This window comes from Bubalus bubalis, chromosome 4 (genome assembly GCF_019923935.1).
Source record: "Bubalus bubalis isolate 160015118507 breed Murrah chromosome 4, NDDB_SH_1, whole genome shotgun sequence".
In the NCBI taxonomy this organism is placed as follows: domain Eukaryota; kingdom Metazoa; phylum Chordata; class Mammalia; order Artiodactyla; family Bovidae; genus Bubalus; species Bubalus bubalis.
The window spans coordinates 123,497,762-123,524,122 of record NC_059160.1 but is presented as its reverse complement, the minus strand read 5'-3'; the positions used below and the strand labels follow the sequence as shown (position 1 = coordinate 123,524,122).

General features: G+C 41.8%; 1 protein-coding gene and 1 non-coding gene across 2 annotated transcripts in view; both read right to left on the bottom strand.

Moving 5' to 3' along the window:
• The window catches only part of GNPAT (glyceronephosphate O-acyltransferase), a 40,518-nt gene that overhangs the window by 13,419 nt on the left and 738 nt on the right, over positions 1-26,361 (bottom strand). Inside the window, exons 2-8 of the mRNA XM_006055544.3 lie at positions 15,288-15,470; positions 7,471-7,647; positions 5,176-5,305; positions 1,481-1,608; positions 1,093-1,168; positions 675-826; positions 426-556 (exon numbers count right to left, since the gene is read on the bottom strand). Of these exons, the coding sequence (XP_006055606.2) occupies positions 426-556; positions 675-826; positions 1,093-1,168; positions 1,481-1,608; positions 5,176-5,305; positions 7,471-7,647; positions 15,288-15,470 (977 nt within the window). The remainder of the gene's footprint in view (positions 1-425; positions 557-674; positions 827-1,092; positions 1,169-1,480; positions 1,609-5,175; positions 5,306-7,470; positions 7,648-15,287; positions 15,471-26,361) is intronic.
• Positions 16,149-16,221, bottom strand: TRNAG-CCC. The gene has a single exon. It is a non-coding gene; the product is annotated as a tRNA-Gly (tRNA).

The window sequence follows — 26,361 nt, the reverse complement described above, 5'->3', positions numbered from 1 at the left end:
TCCCATTCACTATTACTAAACAGTCCTTTCCAGGATCAAAAATAAATACTCTGACTGGCCTACCAAAAGTGCTCAACAATTCCCATACATGTGCTTGTTAACACACTTTTCTTGTTTGTGCTTTTAAGTTTGTAGGTTACTGGGAAGGGAGCCTGGGGAGAAGGAATCAGAAGAAACATCTGTCACTTTGAGAGCAGGCAATGGGGTCTTGTGTTTGTTTTAGCACTGTCTGGCTTGGCATGTTTAATATACACAATGCAGCTAACTGTCTGGAAAACACATTAATTGAAGCTTTCTCTTCTCCAGGGTATCATCTCAGAAAAGCAAGTTTCAGTTCTGCAAGTGGTCAACTCGAGAATTACAATTTACACTTTTAGATTTTTGTCCTTGTTTCTATGTCAGTTAGGAAAACACAGGCCTTGCACCTGGGAACCAAGTTATACGGGCTCCGACCCATCCTCCCAGCGGCCAGAGATCGAAGCGACACAGGGTCTCCAAAGTACACATGAATGTTTCCAAACTTCTCAGAGAGGATTCTCCTGGCTTTCAACAATCCCTATGAATGTCACAACAGGGGGGAAAAATAGGAATAAATCCAGAAATTAGTTACGTATAAACTAGCATTTTTCTATAAATTCCAGTAAAGTCAAGCTTGGCTATCAAGCTTTACGTACAGTTGTAGATTCTTTTGGCTTAGGAACCCCTAGAAGCTCATATGCATACAGAGTTTCTTCCAATATCCTATCGTAACTGATGCTGATTGGAACAAGGTAGGTATCAAAAACTTCTCTTTTAAAAAATGGTTCCATCACAATATTTAGAAGACCTGTAAACACAGGGAGAAAGAGCTTTTCATACATATTGAAAAGGAGAGCAAACAAGGGCATGAGAAGATACTAAGAGTATACGTTACAACCAAGCCCATAAATATGATATAGACAGTTGCACTTATAAAGAAACACTTGCACTTATAAGGTAAAGAATATCTTGAAAAAAAAAAAAGAAAGTGTCATGTTCTATTAAGCAGTTATGATAACACCACACCCGAAGTCTTTGGGTTTGTATTTTTCCTTCAATCTGTAAGGAACCTACCAAATTTTGGAGTCAATGTCTTGGCAGAGCGGCTTCTTGTCCCTTCGAGGAAAAATTCAACAGGAGCATAACCATTCTTTAAAGAGAAAACACAAACAAACAAAACAAAACACAAAACCCGTTGCCTACTCTCAAAGTGATAAATGCTTCTTTTGATTCCTTTTCCCGAGTTCCCTCCCCAGCCCTCTGAGCAAACACTGCTCACAGTGAAACTTAAACAAGGGAGCCACGCAGAGTAAACAGATTGCTGAGGTTACACACATTCCTCGAGGGGAAAGAAACAGCTAAGTGGTCCACTCGGAAGTTAAGAATTTAAATAAGACCTTACAGCAAACGCCAGTGAAAAGAAAGCACAGCTTGAAAGCACTGGGTAGTTATCTGCATTTACCCGTAACATGGTTTTCACATATTCGGAGAACACGGCCCAGTAGAGCTTATTGCCACCAAAGGTGCGCCGCATGAAGAAAGCCCCCGACATCCGCAGCAGCTCACCAACCATCTTCATTCCCAGGAAGTCTACCAAAGAAAGGCTGGTTAATATTTATCCACAGAGTGCAACTTCCTATAAATGTCTCAAGTCAAGTTCTATTCAGATAGATTTTATGTATGTAAGACACTCCTCATCTTAAGAAGAAACATCTAATGGGATTATGGGAAAGAACGGCCTTGGTGGGCAGGTGCTGGTAGGGGGGTTACCTCGTGTACCCTCCTTCCCATGCACCTCTGCATCTACAACCAGACCAGCAAGAGACAGGGGCAGCAGCCTCAACTATGGCATCATGCCAACCTTTTTAGTCAGTACTGCTGCTGACCTCAATGACGTGAGTGCTTAGTTGTTTGTGTCCAACTCTTTAAGATCCTATGGACTGTAGCTGGCCAGGCTCCTCTATCCATGGGATTCTCCAGGAAAGAATATTGGAGTGGGATGCCATGCCCTCCTCCAGGGGATCAAACCGGCATCTCCTGCATTGGCAGGCAGATTCTTTACCCACTGAGCCACCTGGGAAGCCTGGCCTTGATGACAGATCAACACATCCTTCATGCTCTGGACAGGTAGGCCAAACTAACTCACTTTCTCCTTTCCTTTTTACCCATCGGGTAAAAATATCGATATTCTTTTAGAAGCACAGATTAGAAAAGAAAAGTCAACAATGAAAAGAAAGAGTTCACTATCAGTTTTTAAAAAGTTCTTTTCATTTTATCCTAATTTTCAAATAACTTTTTCACATGTATATAGATGGAAATGCTTTTAAAGTGCTTAGGTTCCTGGCAGTTTTTATTTTACTGTTAGTGCTCAGTTGTGTCTGACTCTTTGCGACCTCATGGACTGTAGCTCACCAGGCTCCTCTGTCCACGGAATTTTCCAGGCAAGAATACTAGAGTGGGTTGCCATTTCCTCTTCCAGGGAATCATCCTGGCCCAGGGATCAAACTCACATCTCTTTAGTCTCCTACTTTGGCAGGCAGATTCTTGACCACTGTGCCACCTGGGTTTATTAACAAAGGTGTTGATTAAATCCAGGTGGCTCAGATGGTAAAGAATCTGCCTGCAATGCAGGAGACCCAGGTTTGATCCCTGGGTTGGGAAGATCCCCTGGAGAAGGAAATGGCAAACCACTCCTCCAGTATGTTTCTGGAGAATCCTAGAGACAGAGAAGCCTGGTGGGCTACAGTCCATGGGGTCACAAAGGGTCAGACATGACTGAGCATGCGCATACATGGTTGAATCCCAGCTTTCCTGGCTACCTATAAGGGAGATAAAAAACAATTTCTTCACCTTGGTAATCCTACTTCTTGGAATCAATTCTACAGAAATAAAAGCACTAATATGAAAATATACTGAAAAGTTGTTTGTTACAGCAAAACTACTACATTATGATACATACACACTGCTGAATATTATGTAGCAATAAAAATCTTAGACCTGAAGTTAGAATCTTACCAGAAAAGTCACACCACATACAAAGATTAAACCAAAACACATCAAGGACCTAAATACAAAACCTAAGTCTATAGAACTTTTAGAAGAAAATATAGGGGGAAAGCTTTGTAACATTGGATTTGACAATGATTTCTCGGATATGAGACCAAAAGCACAGAAAATAAAAGAAACAACAGACAAACTGGACTACAGTCGTCCTTGGGTTGGGAGAAGTCCGTGGGGGACTGGTTCTGGGACTGTCTGTGGGTACCAAAACACTTGGATGCTCAAGTCCCTTATATGAAAGGGCAGAGTATTTGCATACAACCTAGCACACCTTAGTACATTTTAAATCAGCTCCAGATTACTTATAATTCTTAATATAACTGCTTGTAAATAGTTGTAAGTATACTGTAAATGCTATGCAAATAGTTCCCTGTGAATGGCAAGTTCAATTATTGCTTTTTGGAACTTTCTGGAGTTTTTATTCCAAATATTTTTGATCTATGGCTGGTTAAATCCATGGATACAGAACTTGTGGATACAGACCACTGACTGTAAATCAAAATGAAAAACTTCCATTCATCAAAGGATACAATTAACAGAGTGAAAAGGGATAAAATATTTACAATCACATATCTGATACAGAATATATAAAAAATTCCTACAACTCATCAACAAAGAAAACAAACAATCCAAAGGACTTAAAATACTCCTCTGAAGAGGATATAGAACTGGCCAACAAGCATATGAAAAGATGCTTAACATAACTAATCACCAGGGAAATACAAATACTCATGATGAGATATCACTTCAAACCCATTATGAAGACTATTATAATAACAAAACAAAAAAATCTAAAAAACCAGAAAATAATCAGTGTTGGTTGGATGTGGAGAAAGTGAACCTGCATGCACTGCTGGGGTGCAGCCACTACAGAAAACAAAAGGGCAGTTCCTCAAAAAATTAAAAATAAAACTACCATCTAACCCAGCAATTCTACTTCTGGGTACATATCTGGAAGAACTGAAAGCAGAGCCTCAAACAGGTATTTATCCATCTACACTCACTGCAGCACTATTCACAACAGCCACAAAGTGGAAGCATCCCGAGTATCCAGGGATAGATGAATGAGTAAACCAAATCTGGTCTATACAAACAGTGGGGGACAGTGAAGGACCGGGAAGCCTGGCATGCTGCAGTACCTGGGGCTGCAAAGAGTTGGACACGACTTAGCAACTGAACAACAATACACTGGGTATTATTTAGCCTTAAAAAAAAAAAAAAAAGAAAATTCTGACAGACACTACAATATGGATGAACCTCGAGGACACTATGCTGTGTGAAATAGGCTGGCAAAAGCAGGATACATCCTGTGTAATTCCACCTGCAGAAGGTAGTGGATAGTCAGATTTGTAGAGACAGAAAGCATTAACAGAATAGTGGCTGCCAGGGGATGCAGGGAGAATAGAATGAGAGGTTAAGTGTTAAATGAAGACAGAATTTCATTTTTGCCAGATGAGACGACTTCAGTGGATAGACTGTAGTACCACAGTGTGAACTTTATGTCACTGAAGTGTGCACTGAAAAATGATGAAGATGGAAAATTTTATGCTTTGTGCATTTTAACACAATTGAAAAATAGTAAAAAGAGTTTAGACCTTTTTTTTTTTTTAGATTTAAAATATTTTACGGCTGTACTGCACAGCATGTGGGATCTTAGTTCCCTGACCAGGGACTGAACCTGCATTGCCTGCATTAGAAATGTGAAGTCTTAATCAACAGATTGCCATGGAAGTCCCTTTAGATTTAAAAAAATTTTTTTACTTTTTAAAAAAAGTTTAGATCTATTTATTGACCTATAGAGATAGCCACTGATGCATTATCAAAAAAAACCCAAAACCAGTAGGGTAGTATACTCTCCTTTTTCAACCTAAACCAAAAGCCCTACGTGCACATACGCTTGCTTATGCCTGTTCAGGCCAGTAGAGCACAACACAGAGGACTCAATCCAACTATTACACCTGGAACCGGAAGGAAGGAGGGAGAGGCTATTATATTTTCATCATTTTCTTCAACTTCCTTGGAATTGTTAAAATCGTTCCAGTGAACGCTTTAATTTTTATAACAACAAAAAAAGGAAAGTAGAAGACCGAAGCATACCCATTCCTGCTGCTATGACCGGCACAGGTAAGTCATAGTTGTACAAAAGGAAAGACAACATCAGAAAGTCGATGTAGCTCCGATGACTGGGCAGCAGGACAACTGGATGCTCCTGGATGGCTCGCTGGAGCTTTAAGACAAAGGTTACACTTGGAACACTTTCAGCTTTCACGCTTATTAAAACTGTACCTTATATCAGAAAGTGGAAGAATGTGCTACTGGGGGAACACTAACAATGTTTTTTCTGCCTCTCTGACCACATACACAAAACTTATTTCTGAGTTCTAGCTAAATAATTTCACATAATGCAAGAATATTAAAAACTTAAAATTTACAGATCATAATAATAGTAATGGTGATGATCACTAACATATATTAGTTGAGCAGCAATTAAGCATTTTACATGCATTGTTTAATATTACACACATATTTGTAAATAATGCCTAAGCCTTATTCAACTTCCTTGGTTGTGACATAGTCATGCCACTAATGTTCGCGGGGAACTGGGAACGAATCTGAAGTCAGACTGAGTTAAGAAGTCAACAATTAGTTGCTGTACTAGACTGACTGGTGGTTTGTAGGAAGAGAGAGCAAGAGATTCTCTCTCAGAGATTTAAAAAAAAAAAAAATTACACATTGTTAGGACCAAGAAAAGGAATGGTACTTTTCTATTTATACACTAGACTCAGGGGAGAGTGGATGCCCGGTAGTAGGGCACCCCACTCCAGTACTCTTGCCTGGAAAATCCCATGGACAGAGGAGCCTGGTAGGCTGCAGCCCATGGGGTCGCTAGGAGTCCGACACGACTGAGCGACTTCACTTTCATGCATTGGAGAAGGAAATGGCAACCCACTCCAGTGTTCTTGCCTGGAGAATCCCAGGGACGGCGGAGCCTGATGGGGTGCCGTCCATGGGGTCGCAGAGAGTTGGACACGACTGAAGTGACTTAGCAGCAGCAGGGACAAATGCAAATGAACTTCCCAATACATTTCTCAGGCTAGCAACTTCAAAAATACCCAATGTGTCAACATACAGTCTGTTCTTCTGAAATCTAAGTACACAATCAACTGAGATAAGGTAGTTTGTTATCAGTTAGGATCTAGCCAGCAACATCCCCTGCCCCAGCACTGTACCAAACACCCTCCTGCAGAGATCCAAATAGTAAGTCAGCAATTTAGAAATTAGTCACAGGAGGAAAAAGAAGAAATACTTGGAAGCAAAGCAGATGACTGAATAAAAACACAGCATTAAAAGGCATGAGCAGGAAGGCCAATGAAGGTAAGAGCTTCCAAGTAAATTAAAAAATGTATTAAAAAATAAACAGATAAAATACTCTTCATAGAGAAAGCTCTTGTTACCAGAAAAAAAGTATTAAATGACAGGAGTGATGCAATTAGAAAAACCAGCATTTGGCAATCATAAGAGTAATAACTGGATTCAAGCAAAAATCATCAGTGGGTATAAAAACTAAGAGAGGAAAGTATGATGAAAAACAGGAACCTGAAGCACTCCCCAAGATGTGTATTAATTACAAGGGGACAGAGAGTAACTGAGTGGAGAAACACGGCAGAGAGCGGAGACCAACCGACGAACGTGAGCATTACAGGAACAAGCACAGAGGCCGCCTGCTCGCAGGTTGGACGGACACACGGAGGACGCGGCCTTAGCCTGAGTGAGAAAGCAGCTCCAATCCAGATCAAGGGGCAGTGGAAAACACCTGGTCTGTTTCCTTCAAAAGTAGTTTCATGAAACACAAACAAAGACTAAGGAATTGTTCTAGATTAAAAGACTCCAAAGAGATATGGAAGCTGACTGTGACATATGACGTAGGACTTTCCTTGCCTGTATGTGACAGAGCTGGGACAGCTGGTGAAACATGAAAAAGATCTGTATTACCAGCACTGTGTCCATGTTAATTTGCTTATTTTGATAATTACACCACAAGAGAATGTCTTTGTTTACAGGAAAAACATACCAGAAAGGTGTGTGAGTAACAAGAAAATGTTGTAGAACCTCAGTGAAACATATACAGAAACTCTCTTACTACTCAGTGAACATCTGACATTAGCTTAGTCTGTCAAGTCTGTGAGTAAGTGACTAAGTTGGTTTGTCTGAAGCCTGCAGGTCTGAAGGGAAGAGAGAAACACCGATCAGAGAGGCAGAGCTGCTTTCTGCTCAGGCTGGATGCCACTTGATAACCAGGAGCTGCTCATCCAGTGCAAAGTGAGATGCCTCTGAGTTGAAGAAACGGTGAGGGGTTGAAGAAGAGATTGTTTTTTAACAAGCAATACTCACTTTCTGAATCCCTTCTTCATTTACACGCACTTTTGAGAAAATCTGTTTAAATATTTTACTCAGGGCAAAGGCAAAAAACCGAATGGCTCCTAGACGCAGCTTGTGGCTCATTTCATCCAGGATCTCACAGGCTTCCTCTCGGAGGACCTCGACAGGTTGAAGGGATTCCTTGGAAAGCTAAAAGGGAAAGCAGGGATAAATTTCTGGGGAGAAAAAAAAAAGTCCAAATTCTTTTTGCTCAAATCAGCGGGACCAGTTCCAAACGGACTAATGTTACATAATTCACAAATGGCATGTTTTCTTCCTAATTTAAATGGATATGATTTAAGCTTATATCCAAATTCTCTAAGTTGCTGCTCAAAATCTAGTGTCTGAGAGCATATACTTTGAGAGTAGTTACTTTCAGTAGATTATTTTATCTCTTCATCTAATTGCTTAGTGCTATTACAAGGTAACAACATACAAGGTGAAAATATAAGATTCTATTGAAATAACCACTCACTGTATCAGATATGCAGGACACTGGTACAAAAATCTCTGAACTATCAAAGGATAATTAGTGAAATTCATGACCTCACAATGGAATGCTCTTCATTCATATGGCGTGCCACATCTTTCTGTACAGAGAACAAAATGCTGGCTGTGTGCTGGGACTGTCAAGTGCCTGGAGACGAACAAGTCACAGCGTCTATCCTCAAAGAAGCCTAATCTGTTCCTTTAACTTCTCCTTAAAAAAGCACTTTGAAAAAGACTGAAATCTATGTAATAAATTATATTTGTTCTTACTAAAGGAGAATGCTCTTAAAGACAAGGATGGGATGTTAGAGCCCCAATCTCCCCAGTTACATGCAATGAAGGAGTTTCACTTTTTGAAAAAACTGAGGTGAATTTAACACACAAATTGCCGTATCAAAGGAAATAAGTCAGTGGCATTTAGTACTTTCACAAATGTATAATTATCCTCTACTTAGCTCCATATCTCAGCTTTTCTCTAACATTTTAAGATTTTTTTTTTAATGTGTACCATTTTTAAAGTCTTCATCAATTTGTTACAATATTACTTTTGTTTTATGCTCTGGTTTTGGCTGTGAGGCATATGGGATCTTAAGTCCTCAACCAGGGATTGTAGCCCCTGCACTGGATGGCAAAGTCTTAAGCACGGGATCGCCAGCAAGTCCCTGTATCTGAGTTTTTGAGGAGCCAGTTCACAGGCCCACGACTGTGGGACCAAGATAAATTGCTTCCTCTTAACCGGCACTCCCTTATTTTACTCAGAGCTTATCCTTATACTCAGAAAACTGATGAAGCAAGAAAGGTTTAGTGGTATGATCAGAACAGAACCAACACTGAATATTAACAGACCGGAGACTGAATGAACAGGAGGTGGGAAAGTGAAGACAGTGGCCACAGAGTGAATAACTGGAAAGTCTGAATGAGGAGAATAGAGAGGACAACAGTTACAGTAAAAATGTTTCCAAACTTGGAAAAGCCTTAGCCCTGTTTCTTGTTTTTATATCATCATTGCATTTAAAAAACTATGATAAAATATAATAACATGAAATTTACCATTTTAACTATTTTTAAGTGTAAAGTTTGGTGGCACTGGACCTGTTGTCAGATTAAGGGAAGAATCAACAGAGAAAGAAAGGCTGAAGATAGAGACAGGGAGAGGCTTCTGCTAGAAGTCTCAGAAGAGATTAACGAGTGCTCATCTTGGCCCGGAACACAGAGGCCCTGCCACCGAGCCCAGACTAAAGCACACGTGGAGAGGGTGCATGCAGAGGCACACCTCAAGATAAGGAACAGGGATTTGAGGAAAGCAATTTCTAGTCTTTTTCATTATTCCAAAGTAAAAATATGATTGTTTGCTAATGGCAAGAAGGGTAGAGTCTAATAAGAGCTTAAGGTTTGGCAGATTTAGGGGACGGGAAGGGACTGATGTAAGAAGGGATCTCAAGTCTGGAGATCACTGATGTGCACACCTCTGCCCATCCACCCAGGAGCAGCCCGGTACCTGGTGACATGAACAGAGAGCCACACTGACACAGATCCTGGGCAGTCTGGAAGGCAGACTGGGGTACATGAGAATTAAAGTTACTGGTAACATAATTAAGCAAGTAATCCTAGGAAAGGCTAATTAGGAAGAGAGGACAGAAAGGCAGAATTAGAAAAAGGGAAAAAGGAAGACTCAAGGATTTGGTGGGAATGGATTTCAGGAAATGAGCCTAGGAAAGGGACTACACTTGGAAAACTATCAAGATAGTTCAGACCAGAGACAGAAGAGCCCCAAACAAAGGTAATAATGGGTGCTGAAGAGAAGGGTAAGGACAGTGTGACGCTCAGTTTTAGGCAAAAGAATGGGTAGTAGGGCCATCCTCTGAATAGAGAATGCAGACCAGGGACACTGCAGGGGTTAAAAAGGCAGATATACTGATTTTGAGGTATTTGTGAGACACAGACATTAGATATCCAGCAGGGAATAGGGCTGTCAGAGATAAAATTCTGAATGCCAATAATCTAGCCAAGGGTAGAGATATCGTTTTGATATCATCAGACTATAGATGAAAACTGAAATCATGAGAATGGATAAAATCGATCAGGGAGACTATAGAGAGGAAGAGAAAGAGGTTGTTAAGATTCAATCCTGAGAAACACTGGCAGATGTAAAAACACATAAAATAGATTAACAAGGAAGATGTACGAAGAGAACCATTTGTGTGATGTCACAGACGTCCAGGTAAGACAGCCTGAAGAAGAGTGTCCAACAACAGTGACACAGCAAGAACTGAGCAAGTGGGGACTAAATGGGTCCCTGGGATCGGGTTACTTGGAGACTCACAGTAACTTTTACTGGATGAATTTCAGCAAATGAACTTCTGAAACTGGGATGTGAGGAGGGCATCTGGTCCCATCACTTCATGGCAAATAGATGGGGCAACAATGGAAACAGTGACAGACTTTATTTTGGGGGGCTCCAAAATCACTGCAGATGGTGACTGCGGCCATGAAATTAAAAGACACTTGCTCCTTGGGAGAAAAGTTATGACCAACCTAGATAGCATATTAAAAAGCAGAGACATTATTTTGCCAACAAAGGTCCATCTCATCAAAGCTATGGTTTTTCCAGTAGTCATGTATGGGTGTGAGAGTTGGACTATAAAGAAAGCTGAGCACCAAAGAATTGATGCTTTTGAACTGTGGTGTTGGAGAAGACTCTTGTGAGTCCTTTGGACTGCAAGGAGATCCAACCAGTCAGTCCTAAAGGAAATCAATCCTGAATATTCATTGGAAGGACTGATGCTGAAGCTGAAACTCCAATACTTTGGCCACCTAAAGCAAAGAACCAACTCATTGGAAAAGACCCTGATGCTGGGAAAAATTGATGGCAGGAAGAGAAGGGGACAACAGAGGATGAAATGGTTAGATGGCATTACCAACCCAATGGACATGAGTTTGAGTAAGCTCTGGGAGTTGGTGATGGACAGGGAAGTCTGGCGTGCCTCAGTCCATGAGGTCACAAAGAGTCAGACACAACTGAGCGACTGAACTGAACTGAAGAGGGCAGCCTGTACTTCTAAGGAGTCAGGATAAGAAGGGAAAGAGAACTGGAGATTTAAAAGAAAGAATACAAGCCCAGGAGAGGACCTTCCTCCAGATAGGAAATGTACATGCCAGTTTAAGCCAGCAAAGAACGCTGGGGAGTAGGCAAGACAAGACACCTGGAGACAGGAAGGATGTGAATAGATGAAGGACACAAGTTAACAGGCTTGTTGTTCAGGAGGAATGACTTCTTCAAGGCACTGGAGGAAACCAGAGAAGCAGAGAATGACCTGGTCTCTTATTCTGTGCAGCTGTGCTTCTTATTTGCCCAACAGATATGCCATCCCCATAGAGCCCTCTTCCTGGAAACCTAAAAGAAGCTGGTCTTCCAACTGCTTGTGCCCAGTGTGGTCCCTCTTCAGTCTATTCTACATCTCACAAACCTGAATGGTCTCTTAAATGCAGACATAATCACTTCATGCTACCGCACTCTGTGAGATAAAGGGAGCCTGAGGTGGAGAAGTGGCAGCAGAGATGGAAAGAAAATAGACAAGTGCTATTTTTAGGAGAGCACCTCACTGTTAGGAGAGTACATCAGCAGCTCTCAGTGACGGACAGCGTATGAGAGGAAAGTAAGCAGTGGAAGATGGCATCCAGAGTTTTGGTTTGTGCAACTAACACGTGGTGGGGAGCATTCTTGGAGACAGGGTAATCTGGGGTGGGGGATGGGGTGGGAGCACACCCACGGCACGAGGGTGAGGTGGATCACAGACTTTGATTTATACATCTTGAATACGAGGTGCTTTTGGAACTTGCAAGAGGATATCCAATAAACTACAAAAATACACATATGAAACTCCAGAGAGATCTGGGCTGAAGCAATAGATACTAATTATCTATATTATTTATAATATACCATTTTTATATAGTAATATTATAATCAAGATTGCTGGGAAAAATATCAATAACCTCAGATACACAGATGACACCACCCTTTTGGCAGAAAGAAAAGAAAAACTAAAGAGCCTCTTGATGAAAGTGAAAGAGGAGAGTGAAAAAGTAGGCTTAAAACTCAACATTCAGAAAACTAAGATCATAGCATCAGGTCCCATCACTTCATGACAAATAGATGGGGAAACAATGGAAACAGTGACAGACTTTATTTTGGGGGGCTCCAAAATCACTGCAGACGGTGACTGAAGCCATGAAATTAAAAGATGCTTGCTTCTTGGAAGAAAAGCCATGACCAACTTAGACAGCATGTTAAAAAGCAGAGACATTACTTTCAGTGACAAAGGTCTGTTTAGTCAAAGCTATGGTTTTTCCAGTAGTCATGTATGGCTCGGAGAGTCAGACTATAAAGAAAGCTGAGTACCGAAGAATTGATACTTTTGAACTGTGGTGTTGGAGAAGACTCTTCTAAGTCCCTAGGACTGCAAGGAGATCCAACCAGTCAGTCCTAAAGGAGATCAGTCCTGAATATTCATTGGAACGACTGATGCTGAAGCTGAAGCTCCAATACTTTGGCCACCTGGTGCGAAGAACTGATTCACTGTAAAAGACCTTGATGCTGGGAACGATAGAAGGCAGGAGGAGAAGGGGACGACAGAGGATGATATAGTTGGATGGCATCACTGATGCAACAGACATGAGTTTGAGTAAGCTCTGGAAGTTGGTGATGGACAGGGAAGCCTGGCATGCTGCAGTCCATGGGGTCGCAAAGAGTCGGACACGACTGAGCAACTAAATTGAACTGAACTGAATATTATAATATGGAGACATTAGTATAAGGAAGGTACTTAAAATTCTGGCAATAAATAAAACTGTCCAGTGAGTGAGTAGAATAAGAAGGGGAGAAAACAAAATCTTGAGGAACAGCAGTATTTAAAGAGATAGGTTAAAAAAAAAAGAAGCCTGTAAAGACAACTGAGGAATAATAAAACAGATGCGGTGGGTAAGCGGAAGAGTATGGTGTCAGGGAAAGAAAGAGAAAGCATGTGCCAAAAGTTAGCCAGGATTTTAACTAGGTTGATTTTAGTCACAAGGAAGGAAGTCATTCACAGCCTTGGTTAGAACTACTACAAGGGGTTGGAAGCCACTCCATGAAGGGTGAGAAAGTAGGGCAAGAGGCATAGAAACCAGCCAACTTCTTCAAAGGGGAGAGAAGTGGGAAAGGAAGGGAGGGGTACTAAGGAGAGAAGGAACATGGTCAAAGGGGGTCTATTTAAGCTGGAAGAGCAGTGAGCATATTAAATGCTGATGGTAAAGAGCTGATAAAGAGGAAGAAGCTGAGACATCTGACTGGACAGGCAAGAGAGCCAAGTCCCTGAGGATGAGGAGGAGGAGGGAGGAGGGATCCAGAGCGAAGGAGTAGGGTCGGGACTAAACTCAAACAGAAGGGGCTCCATTTAAGAAAATGATGTATATTAGGTGCAGGTAAATTAGAAGCCTGATCACAGCAAGTTCAAAGAGTTCTCACATAATGGCTTAAATTTTCTTTGTGAAGTAGGAAGAAAAGTCATCTGTCGCGAGTATGTGGAGGTAGATTTGGAGGTTCAAGGAGAACGGGGCAATTAAAAAGTGCCATTTAGGAGAAAGGGAGGAGACGAAGAAAAGAGAAGAACGCCTAGGTCCTAACCTAGACCAATTAGGTCAGAATCCCTATGGATGGGACCAAAGTATTTTTTTTTCCCATTAATTCAAGAAGTATTTATTAAGCGTGCACTACGTGCTAGGTACCAGGAATACAGCAATTTAAAAAAGAGAAAGAGAAAAAAAAAATCTTGCCTTTGCAGAGTTTACATACATGTGGAAAACTGTGTTTAAGTTCTGCATAAGTTCTCTAGGTGATTCTCACAAAGAGTCAGTATTGAGAACAACTGTCTTTATCTTCCAACAGATGAGGAAACTTGACTTCACTTACGTGAAGTGAGAGAAGATTAATAATTTCCCCAAGACAGATCACGCTAGATGAAAACAATATGATTAACAGCATAGGTCATAAGTCTAAATCAGAGGAAAACAGACAGCAAATAATAAAGATAATAAAGAGTTTTCCTGAGAATTCCCTGGCAGATCAGTGGTTAGGACTCTGTGGTTTCACTGCCATAGGCCCAGGTTCAATCCCCTGGTCAGAGAATTAAGATTTTGCAAGCCATGTGGTGTAGCCAAAAAAAAAAAAAAAAAAAAATTAAGAATTTTCCATAAACCTGACTCACCTCCACTTAAATGTCAAAGAAGCAGGATCTCTCCATGAACATCAAGGTGTGGAAGCTCACTACCACATGAAGGGCCGCTACCACATGGTGTCGCACCAGCTAGGACGTCGACCTGGACAGCTCAAGTGGCGGGTCCAGAGCAGGAGCACAGCTTCTCTCTCCAGCCTTCTTCTCACCCCTCCTCTAAGCCCCTAACTCAGTGAATGGCTCCATCAGCCTTGATTCTGCCTTCCCTTCACTTCATTCACCCAAATGTGAGATGTAGGTACAGGGACTTTTAAAGGCTCCCTGAATAATTTTAATGTGCCACGAGGTTTGAAAACCACAGGAAAGAAGTTATTTGTTCTGCTAGGAACACTCTTCTTCATCCATTTCACATGGAAAGTCCCTATACATCTTTCGAGCCTCATTTAAAAAATAACTTCTCTTACTCCCTGCACAAAATTAACTACCCTAAGGCAATGGCACCCCACTCCAGTACTCTTGCCTGGAAAATCCCATGGACAGAGGAGCCTGGTAGGCTGCAGTCCATGGGGTCGCTAAGAGTTGGACATGATTGAATGATGTCACTTTCACTTTTCACTTTCATGCATTGGAGAAGGAAATGGCAACCCGCTCCAGTGCTCTTGCCTGGAGAATCCCAGGGACAGGGGAGCCTGGTGGGCTGCCGTCTATGGGGTCGCACAGAGTCGGACACGACTGAAGCGACTTAGCAGCAGCAGCAGCATGCTTAATTAACGTTCTGTACACTGGCCTCCCACTGGCATGTCTTGTGTATGTATTTCACTGTAACTGACTGCACACCAGTCATCATTTCCTATGAGACTAAACACTCAGGAGGTCAAGGACTCTGCTCAACTAGCTCACTATTAGACACAATGTCTAGCAAAGAGGCTAGCATGCATTATAGGTAAAATAAATATTGGATGAATGTGCTGAATATAGTGAAATCCAAAAAGATACATTAAAAACAGCAAACTAAATTCACAGAATCAAGAAGAGAAAGAAACTTGTACACAATGAATGAATCTGGCTATGGCTGAAGATGGACTCACTTACCTGTTTAATGACATAATGAATCTCTTCGGAATTGAGAACACTACATTTAATATCACTTGGCTTACAAGGAGTAATTCCCTTATAGACAAGAGGTGTGTAGCATTTCATTGCAAACTTCAAGTCACTGACATGCCTCCTCTCCTCTAAAACATCTTCAAACTCATCCCACTTTTTGAGCTCTTTCTGTGGACAAGGCAAAGGAAAGAAAGTCATGCACATACTGTAAAATAAATTAAGACAGGTTAGGAACTACATTGGTAAGGTTTCATCTTTGTCAAAATTTTTATTCTGACATAGAGTAAGAACAGAATGCCCTGGAGAAGGAAATGGCAACTCACTCCAGTATTCTTGCCTGGGACATCCCATGGACAGGGGAGCCTGGCTGCAGCTCATGGAGTCGAAAGAGTTTGAAACAATTTAGTGACTGAACTGTTACCACCACCACCCTCACCACCATATGTATCTGAGAAAATTCCATACATGAAATGAGTGGGTCTAAATAAATTTTTGCCTAAAAAAGAAAAGCAAAAAAAAGAACAGGGTGTTCTGATTAGATTTTCACATAGTAAGAAAAAAAAATGTAGCTATTATTAGGATCAATGAATTGATATTAAATTGTAATATTTTATTTTTGATTGCTATCTTTATAAAGCCAGTGTCCCTGTGCGAAAGTTAACAGATACAGTCACAGTGGGGCACTAAGGTCTAAAGCAAGTCTGATCTATTTTACAGGTTTCATCCATTACCCTTGTTTTGTCTGCCTCTTTTAGTTGTTTTAAAAATTTTTTCATTTAAAATTTATTTGGCTGTGCCAGGCTTTACTTGCAGTATGCGAACTCAGTTGTGGCATGTGGAATCTAGTTCCCTGACCAGGGATCCAACCTAGGCCCCCTGCATTGGGAGCGCAGAGTCCTAGCCACTGGACTACCAGGGAAGTCCCTTCACTTAGGCTTAAAAATTAAATCAAAGCATACATTAGAAAGTTACCATTGTGTCAAATAAATCAAGAGTACACAGGTGCAAACTCAAGACACAAGTGCTCCCATATAAGCTCTCTGGGGCAGTTCATATTTTGTTGTACTAGTTTCTTATCTCCTTTCAACCACTGCAAATCAGCTTCTAGCCAACCCACCCCGGAAATTGCTTGTTATTAGGCTTCTAAATCGTTAAATGACTTCTAAATTGTTAATTCTTAAAAGTTTGTTTTTCTGATGATAAAAGTAATAGTAGTAATAGTCAGTACAGCTAACATGCTTCACTGCTTCCTAAGTGTCAGGCAGTGTTCTAAGACCTTTACCTCCAAGAAGGGGCAGTCCTCACAACGACCCTGTGAGGGAGTCAGCAGCACTACCCCGTTCCACAGCGGGGAGCCTGAGGCACAGAGAAGTGAAGTCACTCAGCCAAGGCCCCACAGCTCTCCAAGGGCAGAGACAGGACTCAACCTCGAGCCTTATCTCGGCACAGACCTTGTTTCTAACCACTATCCTACACTACTCAGCATGTTAATTATGGAAAATTTGGAAACACAGAAACACACAAGCAAAGACAAACTGCCCACTACTCTTAACTTTTACTCAAACTACTCTTAACTTTTACTACTAGTTTCCTTATTTTTTTCATTCATAGATAAAAAGTACATATTTTTAAATTTAAAGCACGGACCATACCAAATATGGTTTATCTTGGTTTAAACCAAATATGGTTTATCTTATCAACTGTATTCTGAGTACTTCCTTACATTATTAATAAATATTGTTTTAAAATATTTTAGGGGCTGCATAATCACCTTTATATTCCTTAATTTCTTAATATATTTTGTTCTAATTACCAAAGTGATACATGTTCATTATAAAAATTCAGAGGATAAAAAAAGCACAAAGAAAACTAAAATCGACACCCAATAAGCCAGATACTATTTCAGCAAATGCTTGTCTCTATGCCTGTGGACTTGGTCTCTTGCTCAATCACACACATATTTTTGTCACCTGATTTTTAAAAACTTAATGTTAAAAACACTCTTCCATGTCAATTTAAGTTTCTCCTATATAACTTTAAATGCCGGACATTTGAACTATTTTTCATTCATTGCTACTATAAAAGGTGTAACAAACACTAATATTTCTTTCAAATCTAATTACTAGTCCTGGCCTCTTTCTAGTCTTCATCCTCCTCAACCTCCGCACGGTGTGACACCACTCTCAAGCATGCCCTCCTGTCCTTAGCTACAACAATTCTGAAATGTTCCTACTTTGGTTTTTAATTCTCAATTCTTGTCAAGTAGAAAATTCTTCTCATTTCTCTAATTCAGAGATTCTCAACCTGGGGGAAATTTTCTCCCTAAACTACAAATACGTTTTTTTCCCTCCCACTTCCTTTAATATGTGTTAACCTCTCCAGCCCTCTTCTCTTCACTCCACGCAGCGTTGAGCACTCTCACCTACTCAACTGCTTTCAAATATTTGTTCCTGAATCCCCTGCACTGTCCTCTCTCTTCTTCAATTTGGCCTTTCCAAAAGTGAATTCACTTCTCCTCTGAACAATCCTACAACCTGATCATTTTCGTGAAGTATTAATCAATAACCTCCATGCCATCTTCACTTCTCTGTTTAGATCATTCTAGACCTCTCCTCCCTCACCCTTTACATCCAATCCATTTCATCCTGTTAACAGGGCCTTTAAGAATCAATCCTGTCTTCTCATTCATGTCTAGCCCGTGCTCTTTATCACAACAGCTTCCTCATTGGTCTCCCTGCCTGTGTTTTGCCCCTTTGAATCAGTCTTCCATGCCACTACATGCCTTTTTTATTTTCTTTTATATTTAGCCGTGCCAGGTCTTAGTTGCAGCATGTGGGATCCAGTTCCCTGGCCAGGGATTGAACCCAGGCCTGCCTGCATTGGGAACACTGAGTCCCAGCCACTGGATCAATGGGGAAGTCCCCACTCCATGCCCTTTTTAAAACACAATTCTGGCCAAATTCTGGTTTAAAATATGACTCCCCACCTCCCCCACCATCTCCTTCAGAATAAGACCTCAGCCACTCCTGGTGTCATACAAGAACCTCTGAGACCTGGCTTTTCCTTCTCACCACACTCATGGCCCACTTAACAGTGAGTGATTCAATTTCCCCAACACAGTCCATTGCTGACATGCCTCTGGGCCTCTGCACATGTCCATTGGCCTGGAATGCCCTTCTGTTCCTATCCTTGCTCAGGTATTACTCTTCTGTGAAAACTCTCCTCAACATCCCCTGATGGAATCACTCTGCCTTCCTCATTAGGACTTCTTTCTACATACAACTATTATGGTATGTATCACATGACATGTGATCATTTGCACATCTGCCTCCCTACTGAAATGCGAGTACCTTGAGGGCATCTTTGTATTTCCAACATCTAGCTGTGTTTGGAATATATATATTCTGAATTACAAAGGTCTGTCTAGTTAAGGCTATGGTTTTTCCAGTGGTCATGTATGGATGTGAGAGTTGGACTGTGAAGAAAGCTGAGTGCCGAAGAATTGATGCTTTTGAACTGTGGTGTTGGAGAAGATTCTTGAGAGTCCCTTGGATGGCAAGGAGATCCAACCAGTCCATTTTGAAGGAGATCAGCCCTGGGATTTCTTTGGAAGGAATGATGCTAAAGCTGAAACTCCAGTACTTTGGCCACCTCATGCGAAGAGTTGACTCATTGGAAAAGACTCTGATGCTGGGAGGGATTGGGGGCAGGAGGAGAAGGGGACGGCAGAGGATGAGATGGCTGGATGGCATCACTGATTCGATGGACGTGAGTCTCAGTGAACTCCGGGAGTTGGTGATGGACAGGGAGGCCTGGCCTGCTGCGATTCATGGGGTCGCAAAGAGTCGGACAGGACTGAGTGACTGAACCGAACTGAACTGAAGGTAATTTAAAAAAAAATCCAGAATTTTAAACTGAGACCACCATTAGGCACAACAAGAATATAAACAGAAGCAAAAAAGCATTGATGGGGAGCTTAAGTATGAAAGGGTAGCATGTAAAACACGTGAAATATGCAAACGAACATTTTTATGTTCATATATAAAGAAAATATATGAGGGGAAAATATTGTAACTGTTGGAATTCCGGTGTAAAACTGCAGTCATTGTAACATATCACAGACTCCTGCTGAAGAACCTTAAATCTCACATTTCTCATTAATAAAGTAACAGTATAAGTTATATAGGCTCAGACTGGGTAGAATGCCACAAATTACCATTATAAATGATATAATTTTCAGGGACAAAAAGGGACTTAAGAGACTTCCCATTTAGTGTGGGAAGAGAAAAGGATCAGAATCAGCTGGGGAGGTGTGTTTAGGGTTGGGCGGTGCAGAGAGAGAGGACGGGGGAGTGGGGAGAAAGGGAGTCCTCAGAACAAGAACGCGCCAGGCAGAGCAGCAGGTATGTGTACTCTGCAAACTTCCAAGATATGTTCACCCACAGTCCTTCCATGGTTCTGTTAACTGCAGGATCAAACACACACCTCTTAACACTTGACCTGGCTACATAAAGACCTAGTTACCTAAACAAGCTATGACATCCCATGGCTCCTACAGCTTTGTTCAAGTTACCTCCAGGAGCAGCATTCCTTATCAAACATTTGGCACCTGTTATTAACATTCTTGGCACTGTGGTGTATGTCGGGGATATGAGTTGTGTGACCCAGAGAGCCACAGCTTCTTTTGTTGGTAACCAGGTGCACGGTGGTACCAGTTGTTGAGACAGGGCACTTACAGGTGGCCCTCCCCCACTGTTCACCTTGACAGTGCTCAGCCTTCAACCACAGTTTCTGCACACCTCCTCTGTGTACTATTTCTAGATTCTCCTTTAACCTAGGACTGAAACGGTCATCTTCTCCTTTGAGTTTGTAGGGAGTCCTCATTACATTTTCATCTAGAAAACTTCAATAAACTTGTATTTGGTGTTTCCCCTACAAGACTGTGAACTTCTTGTCATGTGTCTTTAAAAAAAAATTTGTTCTTTCTTTCTTTTTGGATGTGTTGGGTCTTCGCTGCTGTGAGGGCTTTTCTCTAGTTGCAGTGCGCAGGCTTCTCATTGATGTGGCTTCTCCTGTTGTAGAGCAGGGGCTCCAGGGTGCACAGGACTTGGTAGTTGTGGCTCCCAGGCTCTCGAGCACAGGCCCAGTAGTTGTGGAATATTGGCTTAGCTGTTCCATGGCATGTGCGATCTTCCCAGATCAGGGATCAAACCTGTGTCTCCTGCACTGGCAGGCAGGTTCTTTACCCCTGAGCCACCAGGGAAGCTCCTTGTCATGTGTCATACATTTTTGTATTTCTAGTCCCTAGTAGGAACCCAATCATTGTTTGTAGAATGATAACAAATTACTAAATGAAGCCACTTCTTGAGCCCTGTTGATGACAGCTCTCCAATATTTAGTCTAAAGCTCAAACTTCTCCCAATCTGGTCTAACTCAATGTCTAATACAGTGCTTTTAACACAGGCTGCATATTAAAATTAACTCAGGGAACTTAAAAAAGGAAATGGCAACCCACTCCAGTACTCTTGCCTGGAGAATCCCATGGAGGGAGGAGCCTGGTAGGCTACAGTCCATGGGATCGCAAAGAGTCGGACACGACTGAGCGACTTCACGACACGACACGACTTAAAAAAAATTCTGATACCCAGGCCCTCCCAAAGATTCCTGATTACTTTGGTCTGTGAGTGCTACCTGTGTATCAGAAGTATTTTTGAAAGTACTTTAAAGATTTCCAACATGCAGCCAGGGTTGAGTGTTACTGCTCCTTAACTGGCCTTCCCCACGTCTTGCTGGACAAGTATTTACCATCCTAAAATAAATACTCACAGGACCAAAATACAATGAGGAGTCCAAGTCAGAAGGCTGAGGTGAAGTGTTTTTCCGCTACTGTCTTCCCTATCTTACTTTGTACAGCAAGCCTCTACCTGTATCTCCCTTACCACTGCTCTGGTGGGCCCACTCACTCAACAGTGACTGGGAGCCCCAGATATACCCGGCACTGTTCTACAGGCTAAGAATACAGCCTGAACAAGGCAGACAGGAAATGTACCCTGAGGGGGCTGACTGTGCCTGCCCTTAAGGAGATAAACAACAAAGAAACAAGACAGGTTCACGTAGGAAGTCCACCAGGAACATGCTGGTAAAGGTGCATCTACGGGAGAGCCTTGATTTATAGCATGTGCCAGTGTCTGTGGTCTATACCCTCCCACCGTGGCAAGTTTCAAGCTACCAATGCCTGTATGCATGCTAAGGTGCTTCATCGTATCTGACTTCTGTGCGGCCCTACGGACTTATGTGTCATGGGATTCTCTGTCCATGGGATTCTCCAGGCAAGAGTACTGGAGTGGGTTGCCATGCCCTCCTCCAGGGGGTCTTCCCGACCCAGGAATCGAACCTCTGTCTCTTACATCTCCTGCATTGGCAGGCGGGTCCTTTACCACTAGCGCCACCTGGGAAGCCTCAAGCTACCAACACAACCTTACTAAACATAGAGTTAGGAGGAGATGGAAGGAGCCACTGTACTTTAGGATTTCCACCTTACAGTGTGACATAAATAACTTCAAGAGCATAACAGTGAAATTTAGTAAACTAATGAGGAAGTGCTGAGTTGTATTAACTATTTTTAACAGAATTTAATGGAAATTTATATAATAATCTTTAATTTTTAATAACAGCCGTGTTTTAACCATAGGGTTGCAAACTTTATACAAGTTAATGAGCTTTGAAAGTCAGGATAAGACTGTTGTAGCATAACACTGAAGACAGAATATAAAGAAAATAAAACAGTAACTAATGAAGAGTGATTGGAGAGCTACTTTAGACTGAGTGTGTGGTGGGGGTAAGGCCTCTTTGAGGAGATGATGCTTGAGCTGGGATCTCAATAATAATAATAATAAAAGGCCAACAATGCAAAGTTCTGGGAAAACACAGCATGTTGTACAGAGAGGACTTTAAGTACTCTGAGGAGTGAGCATGCTTACTTCTGAGAAACAGAAGGCCAGTGTGGCTGAATACCAGCGAGCAAGATGAGTCAAATAAGAGACAGAGCAGTTGCCCGACTGTGTAGTCTTGTAGGACACTGTAAAAGGACTAGACTTTTCATTCAGACTCTAATAGGAAGTTCTAATTTGGGTTATGGGTACACCCAGTAATTACCCAGTCCCAGTCTGCTTTTCATCTGTGGTATCACTGGAAGATTCCAAGCAGACCTATGGCTTCAGATACAACCTACTTGCTGATGGCTGTCATATCCATGTTTTAAGGCCAGATCATCCTCTTTCACTCTGGTATCATATTTAAATATCATATGAAATATATTTATAGACCATATCATTAGAAATATCATATTTCTAACTGTATTTGGATGTTTCCCTAATACTTTGTGATGTATTGGGTCCATAACAAGATAATTCACAAGTTAAAAATCATAATGTTGCCTCTTACATCTCCAACTCCCCACATCCTAAACTGAAATTACTATTGTATAACCCCAACTAAACCTGTTCCTCTTCCTCTTTCTTATCAGTGAAAGGTGGCATCATCTGTCCAGGCGCCCTATTGCAGAAATCAGGAGTCAGCTTCAGCCTCTTAGCCACCACATGTAACTGTCCCGAGCACTAGACAAACTCATCCATCTCCCTTCTCCACAGACTCACTGCCACTGCCTGACTTCAGGCTTTCATCAATCACTTCCCTGAACTGTGGCAACAGAGTCCTAACTGATCTTCATGCTTCCAGATCAGATTCCTTCCCTAACCAGATTCTAATTCTATAGTCTTTGCTTAAGTAAAAGAGATCATCCACACAATCATTTGAGAAACCTAGTAGTCTTCTTCACTTTCACTTTTCACTTTCACGCATTGGAGAAGGAAATGGCAACCCACTCCAGTATTCTTGCCTGGAGAATCCCAGGGACAGAGGAGCCTGTTGGGCTGTCGTCTATGGGGTCGCACAGAGTCAGACACAACTGATGCGACTTAGCAGCAGCAGCAGCAGCAGCAGCAGTTCTCTTGGACTTTGAAAAATACAAATCCGATCATCCTTAAATGATGCCCCGTAGGGACTTCCCTGGCGATCTGGGGGTTAAAACTGCACAGGGGGAACAGGTTAGATCCCTGCTCAGGAAACCAAGGTCCCACATGGCGCAGCCAAAAAAATAAATAAATGATTGCCTCATAAAGTTTAAGATTTACCCTTAAGGGCATTTAAACATATAAACTTCCTTTAGGAAATATCCTCTGCCTATCGCTTAGCAGTGCTTCTCAGTTCAGTTCAGTTCAGTCACTCAGTCCTGTCCGACTCTTTGCGACCTCAGGAATCGCAGCACACCAGGCCTCCCTGTCCATCACCAACTCCCGGAGTTCACTCAGACTCATGTCCATCGAGTCAGTGATGCCATCCAGCCATCTCATCTTCTGTCGTTCCCTTCTCCTCCTGCCCCCAATCCCTCCCAGCATCAGAGTCTTTTCCAATGAGTCAACTCTTTGCATGAGGTGGCCAAAGTACTGGAGTTTCAGCTTTAGCATCATTCCTTCCAAAGAAATCCCAGGGCTGATCTCCTTCAGAATGGACTGGTTGGATCTCCTTGCCGTCCAAGGGACTCTCAAGAGTCTTCTCCAACACCACAGTTCAAAAGCATCAATTCTTCGGTGCTCAGTCTTCTTCACAGTCCAACTCTCACATCCATCCATGACCACTGGAAAAACTATAGCCTTGACTAGACGGACCTTTGTTGGCAAAGTTATGTCTCTGCTTTTCAATATGCTATCTAGGTTGGTCATAACTTTCCTTCTAAGGAGGAAGCGTCTTTTACTTTCATGGCTGCAGTCACCATCTGCAGTGATTTTGGAGCCCAGAAAAATAAAGTCTGACCCTGTTTCCACTGTTTCCCCATCTATTTCCCATGAAGTGATGGGACTGGATGCCATGATCTTCATTTTCTGAATGTTGAGCTTTAAGCCAACTTTTTCACTCTCTTTCACTTTGATCAAGAGGCTTTTTAGTTCCTCTTCACTTTCTGCCATAAGGGTGGTGTCATCTGCATATCTGAGGTTATTGATATTTCTCCAGGCAATCTTGATTCCAGCTTGTGTTTCTTCCAGCCCAGCGTTTCTCATGATGTACTCTGCATAGAAGTTAAATAAGCAGGGTGACAATATACAGCCTTGACGTACTCCTTTTCCTATTTGGAACCAGTCTGTTGTTCCATGTCCAGTTCTAACTGTTGCTTCCTGAAGTGCATACAGATTTCTTAAGAGGCAGGTCAGGTGGTCTGGTATTCCCATCTCTTTCAGAATTTTCCAGTTTATTATGATCCACACAGTCAAAGGCTTTGGCATAGTCAATAAAGCAGAAATAGATGTTTTTCTGGAACTCTTGCTTTTTCCATGATCCCACGGTGCTTCTCATATTCCATTTATTCTACCCTTGTCTATTTTGGTTCCCCCAAACATGCTAGGGTGTGGTATTCTTACACTGGCATCTAGGGTAGTCTTCCTCTTCCTCATCTACCATTCATATCTTAAAATCTCATTTCAGGTGTCATATTCTCTTAGAAGCCTTCTCCAAGTTCCCAGACAGGTTGGGTGCTCCTCCTTATCCCTCCCGCAGCATACTCAGCATACTTCAATCATTGCACTTACCTCATTTGCCTGGGTACTAAGTTGATTCAGTTGTGTCTGACTCTTCACGACCCCATGGATGAACTGTAACCCACCAGTCCATGGGGCTCTGCAGGCAAGAACACTGGAATGGGCTGCCATGCCCTCCTCCAGGGTATCTTCCCAAACCAGGGATTCAACTCACATCTCTTATGTTTCCTGCATTGGCAGGCATGTTCTTTACTACTAACGCCACCTGGGAAGCCGTTATCTCACTTAATTATCATTATTTATTTTCATGATCTCCTGTGAAGTCCCTAAAGGCAAGAGGTGGATCTTTAACTTGGACACTGTCAATGCTGACTAGAACACTGTAGGTACCTACTACTGCAACATCTGCTGCAATCAGCGGTTTCTAAAACATCTTAAGATCAGAGTGTTGCATAATTAGGAGCATGGCAACGAAATATATAAGGGCGGTCTGAACCAGTAAGAAAAAGTTCAGGTTAATAAGAAACTAAAGACTGTAGTCATAAGAGTAGTGAGGGTTGCTGTCTAGCTTCAAAAGTAGTAACAGTGTACATGCAATTTCTTTAGTTTTTCACATGAAAAAGTGGACCAAAGTCTTACCTTTGGTGAGCGGGGGAAATAAAAAATCAATTATTTCCTTTAATACACATGGAAAATTGCTGTTAATTCATAAACCAGTTTAGGGCTGAAAAAGCTACCTATAGGGAGTCAGAGCTACACAGTAACCCTCTTCACTACATTCCAAGGTTGAAATATTTCACTGAACTATGAAGTGAGGTCAATGAAGAGAGGCACAAGTGATAAACCTTAGGAGAGTGGACAATTAGCAGCAATTATAAGCCCAGGCTCTTCACAGCAAGGGAACAGACGTTTTCCCATGTTCCACTGATTTCCCAATTTGAAGGTAGAGGTGGGTTTTGTTGTTGTTGTTCAGTCACTAAGTCATGTCCAATTCTGTGCTACCCCATAGACCAGCCCGCCAGGCTCCTGTGTCCATGCGATTTCCCAGGCAAGAACACTGCAGAGGGTTGCCAATCCTGTCTCTAGGGGATCTTCCAGACCCAGGGATCCAACCCGGGTCGCCTGCATTGCAGGTTGATTCTTTATCATACGTATGTTCTTTTCTGAAACTGAGTTTCTTGTTTACTTTGCTCTTTCATGTTTTCCCTGTTACCACGTTCCTACATAAATTAACCTTAGATTTAAGCCAGAACATAGATAACATGACTTTAAAATATGCACTTTTATTTCTTCTTATGGTAAATAAAAATTAATTTTTTTTAAAGTCAATTGCCCCAGGGTAGTGCAATATTGAGAAGTACAAATTTCTGCCTCAAAATTTCTTCATGAAACTGTGAGTGACCAACATTCCATTGGCAAAAAAGTTAAAATCAGGAGAAGGGGTTTAGGCGGTGAAAAGGCCAATTGTA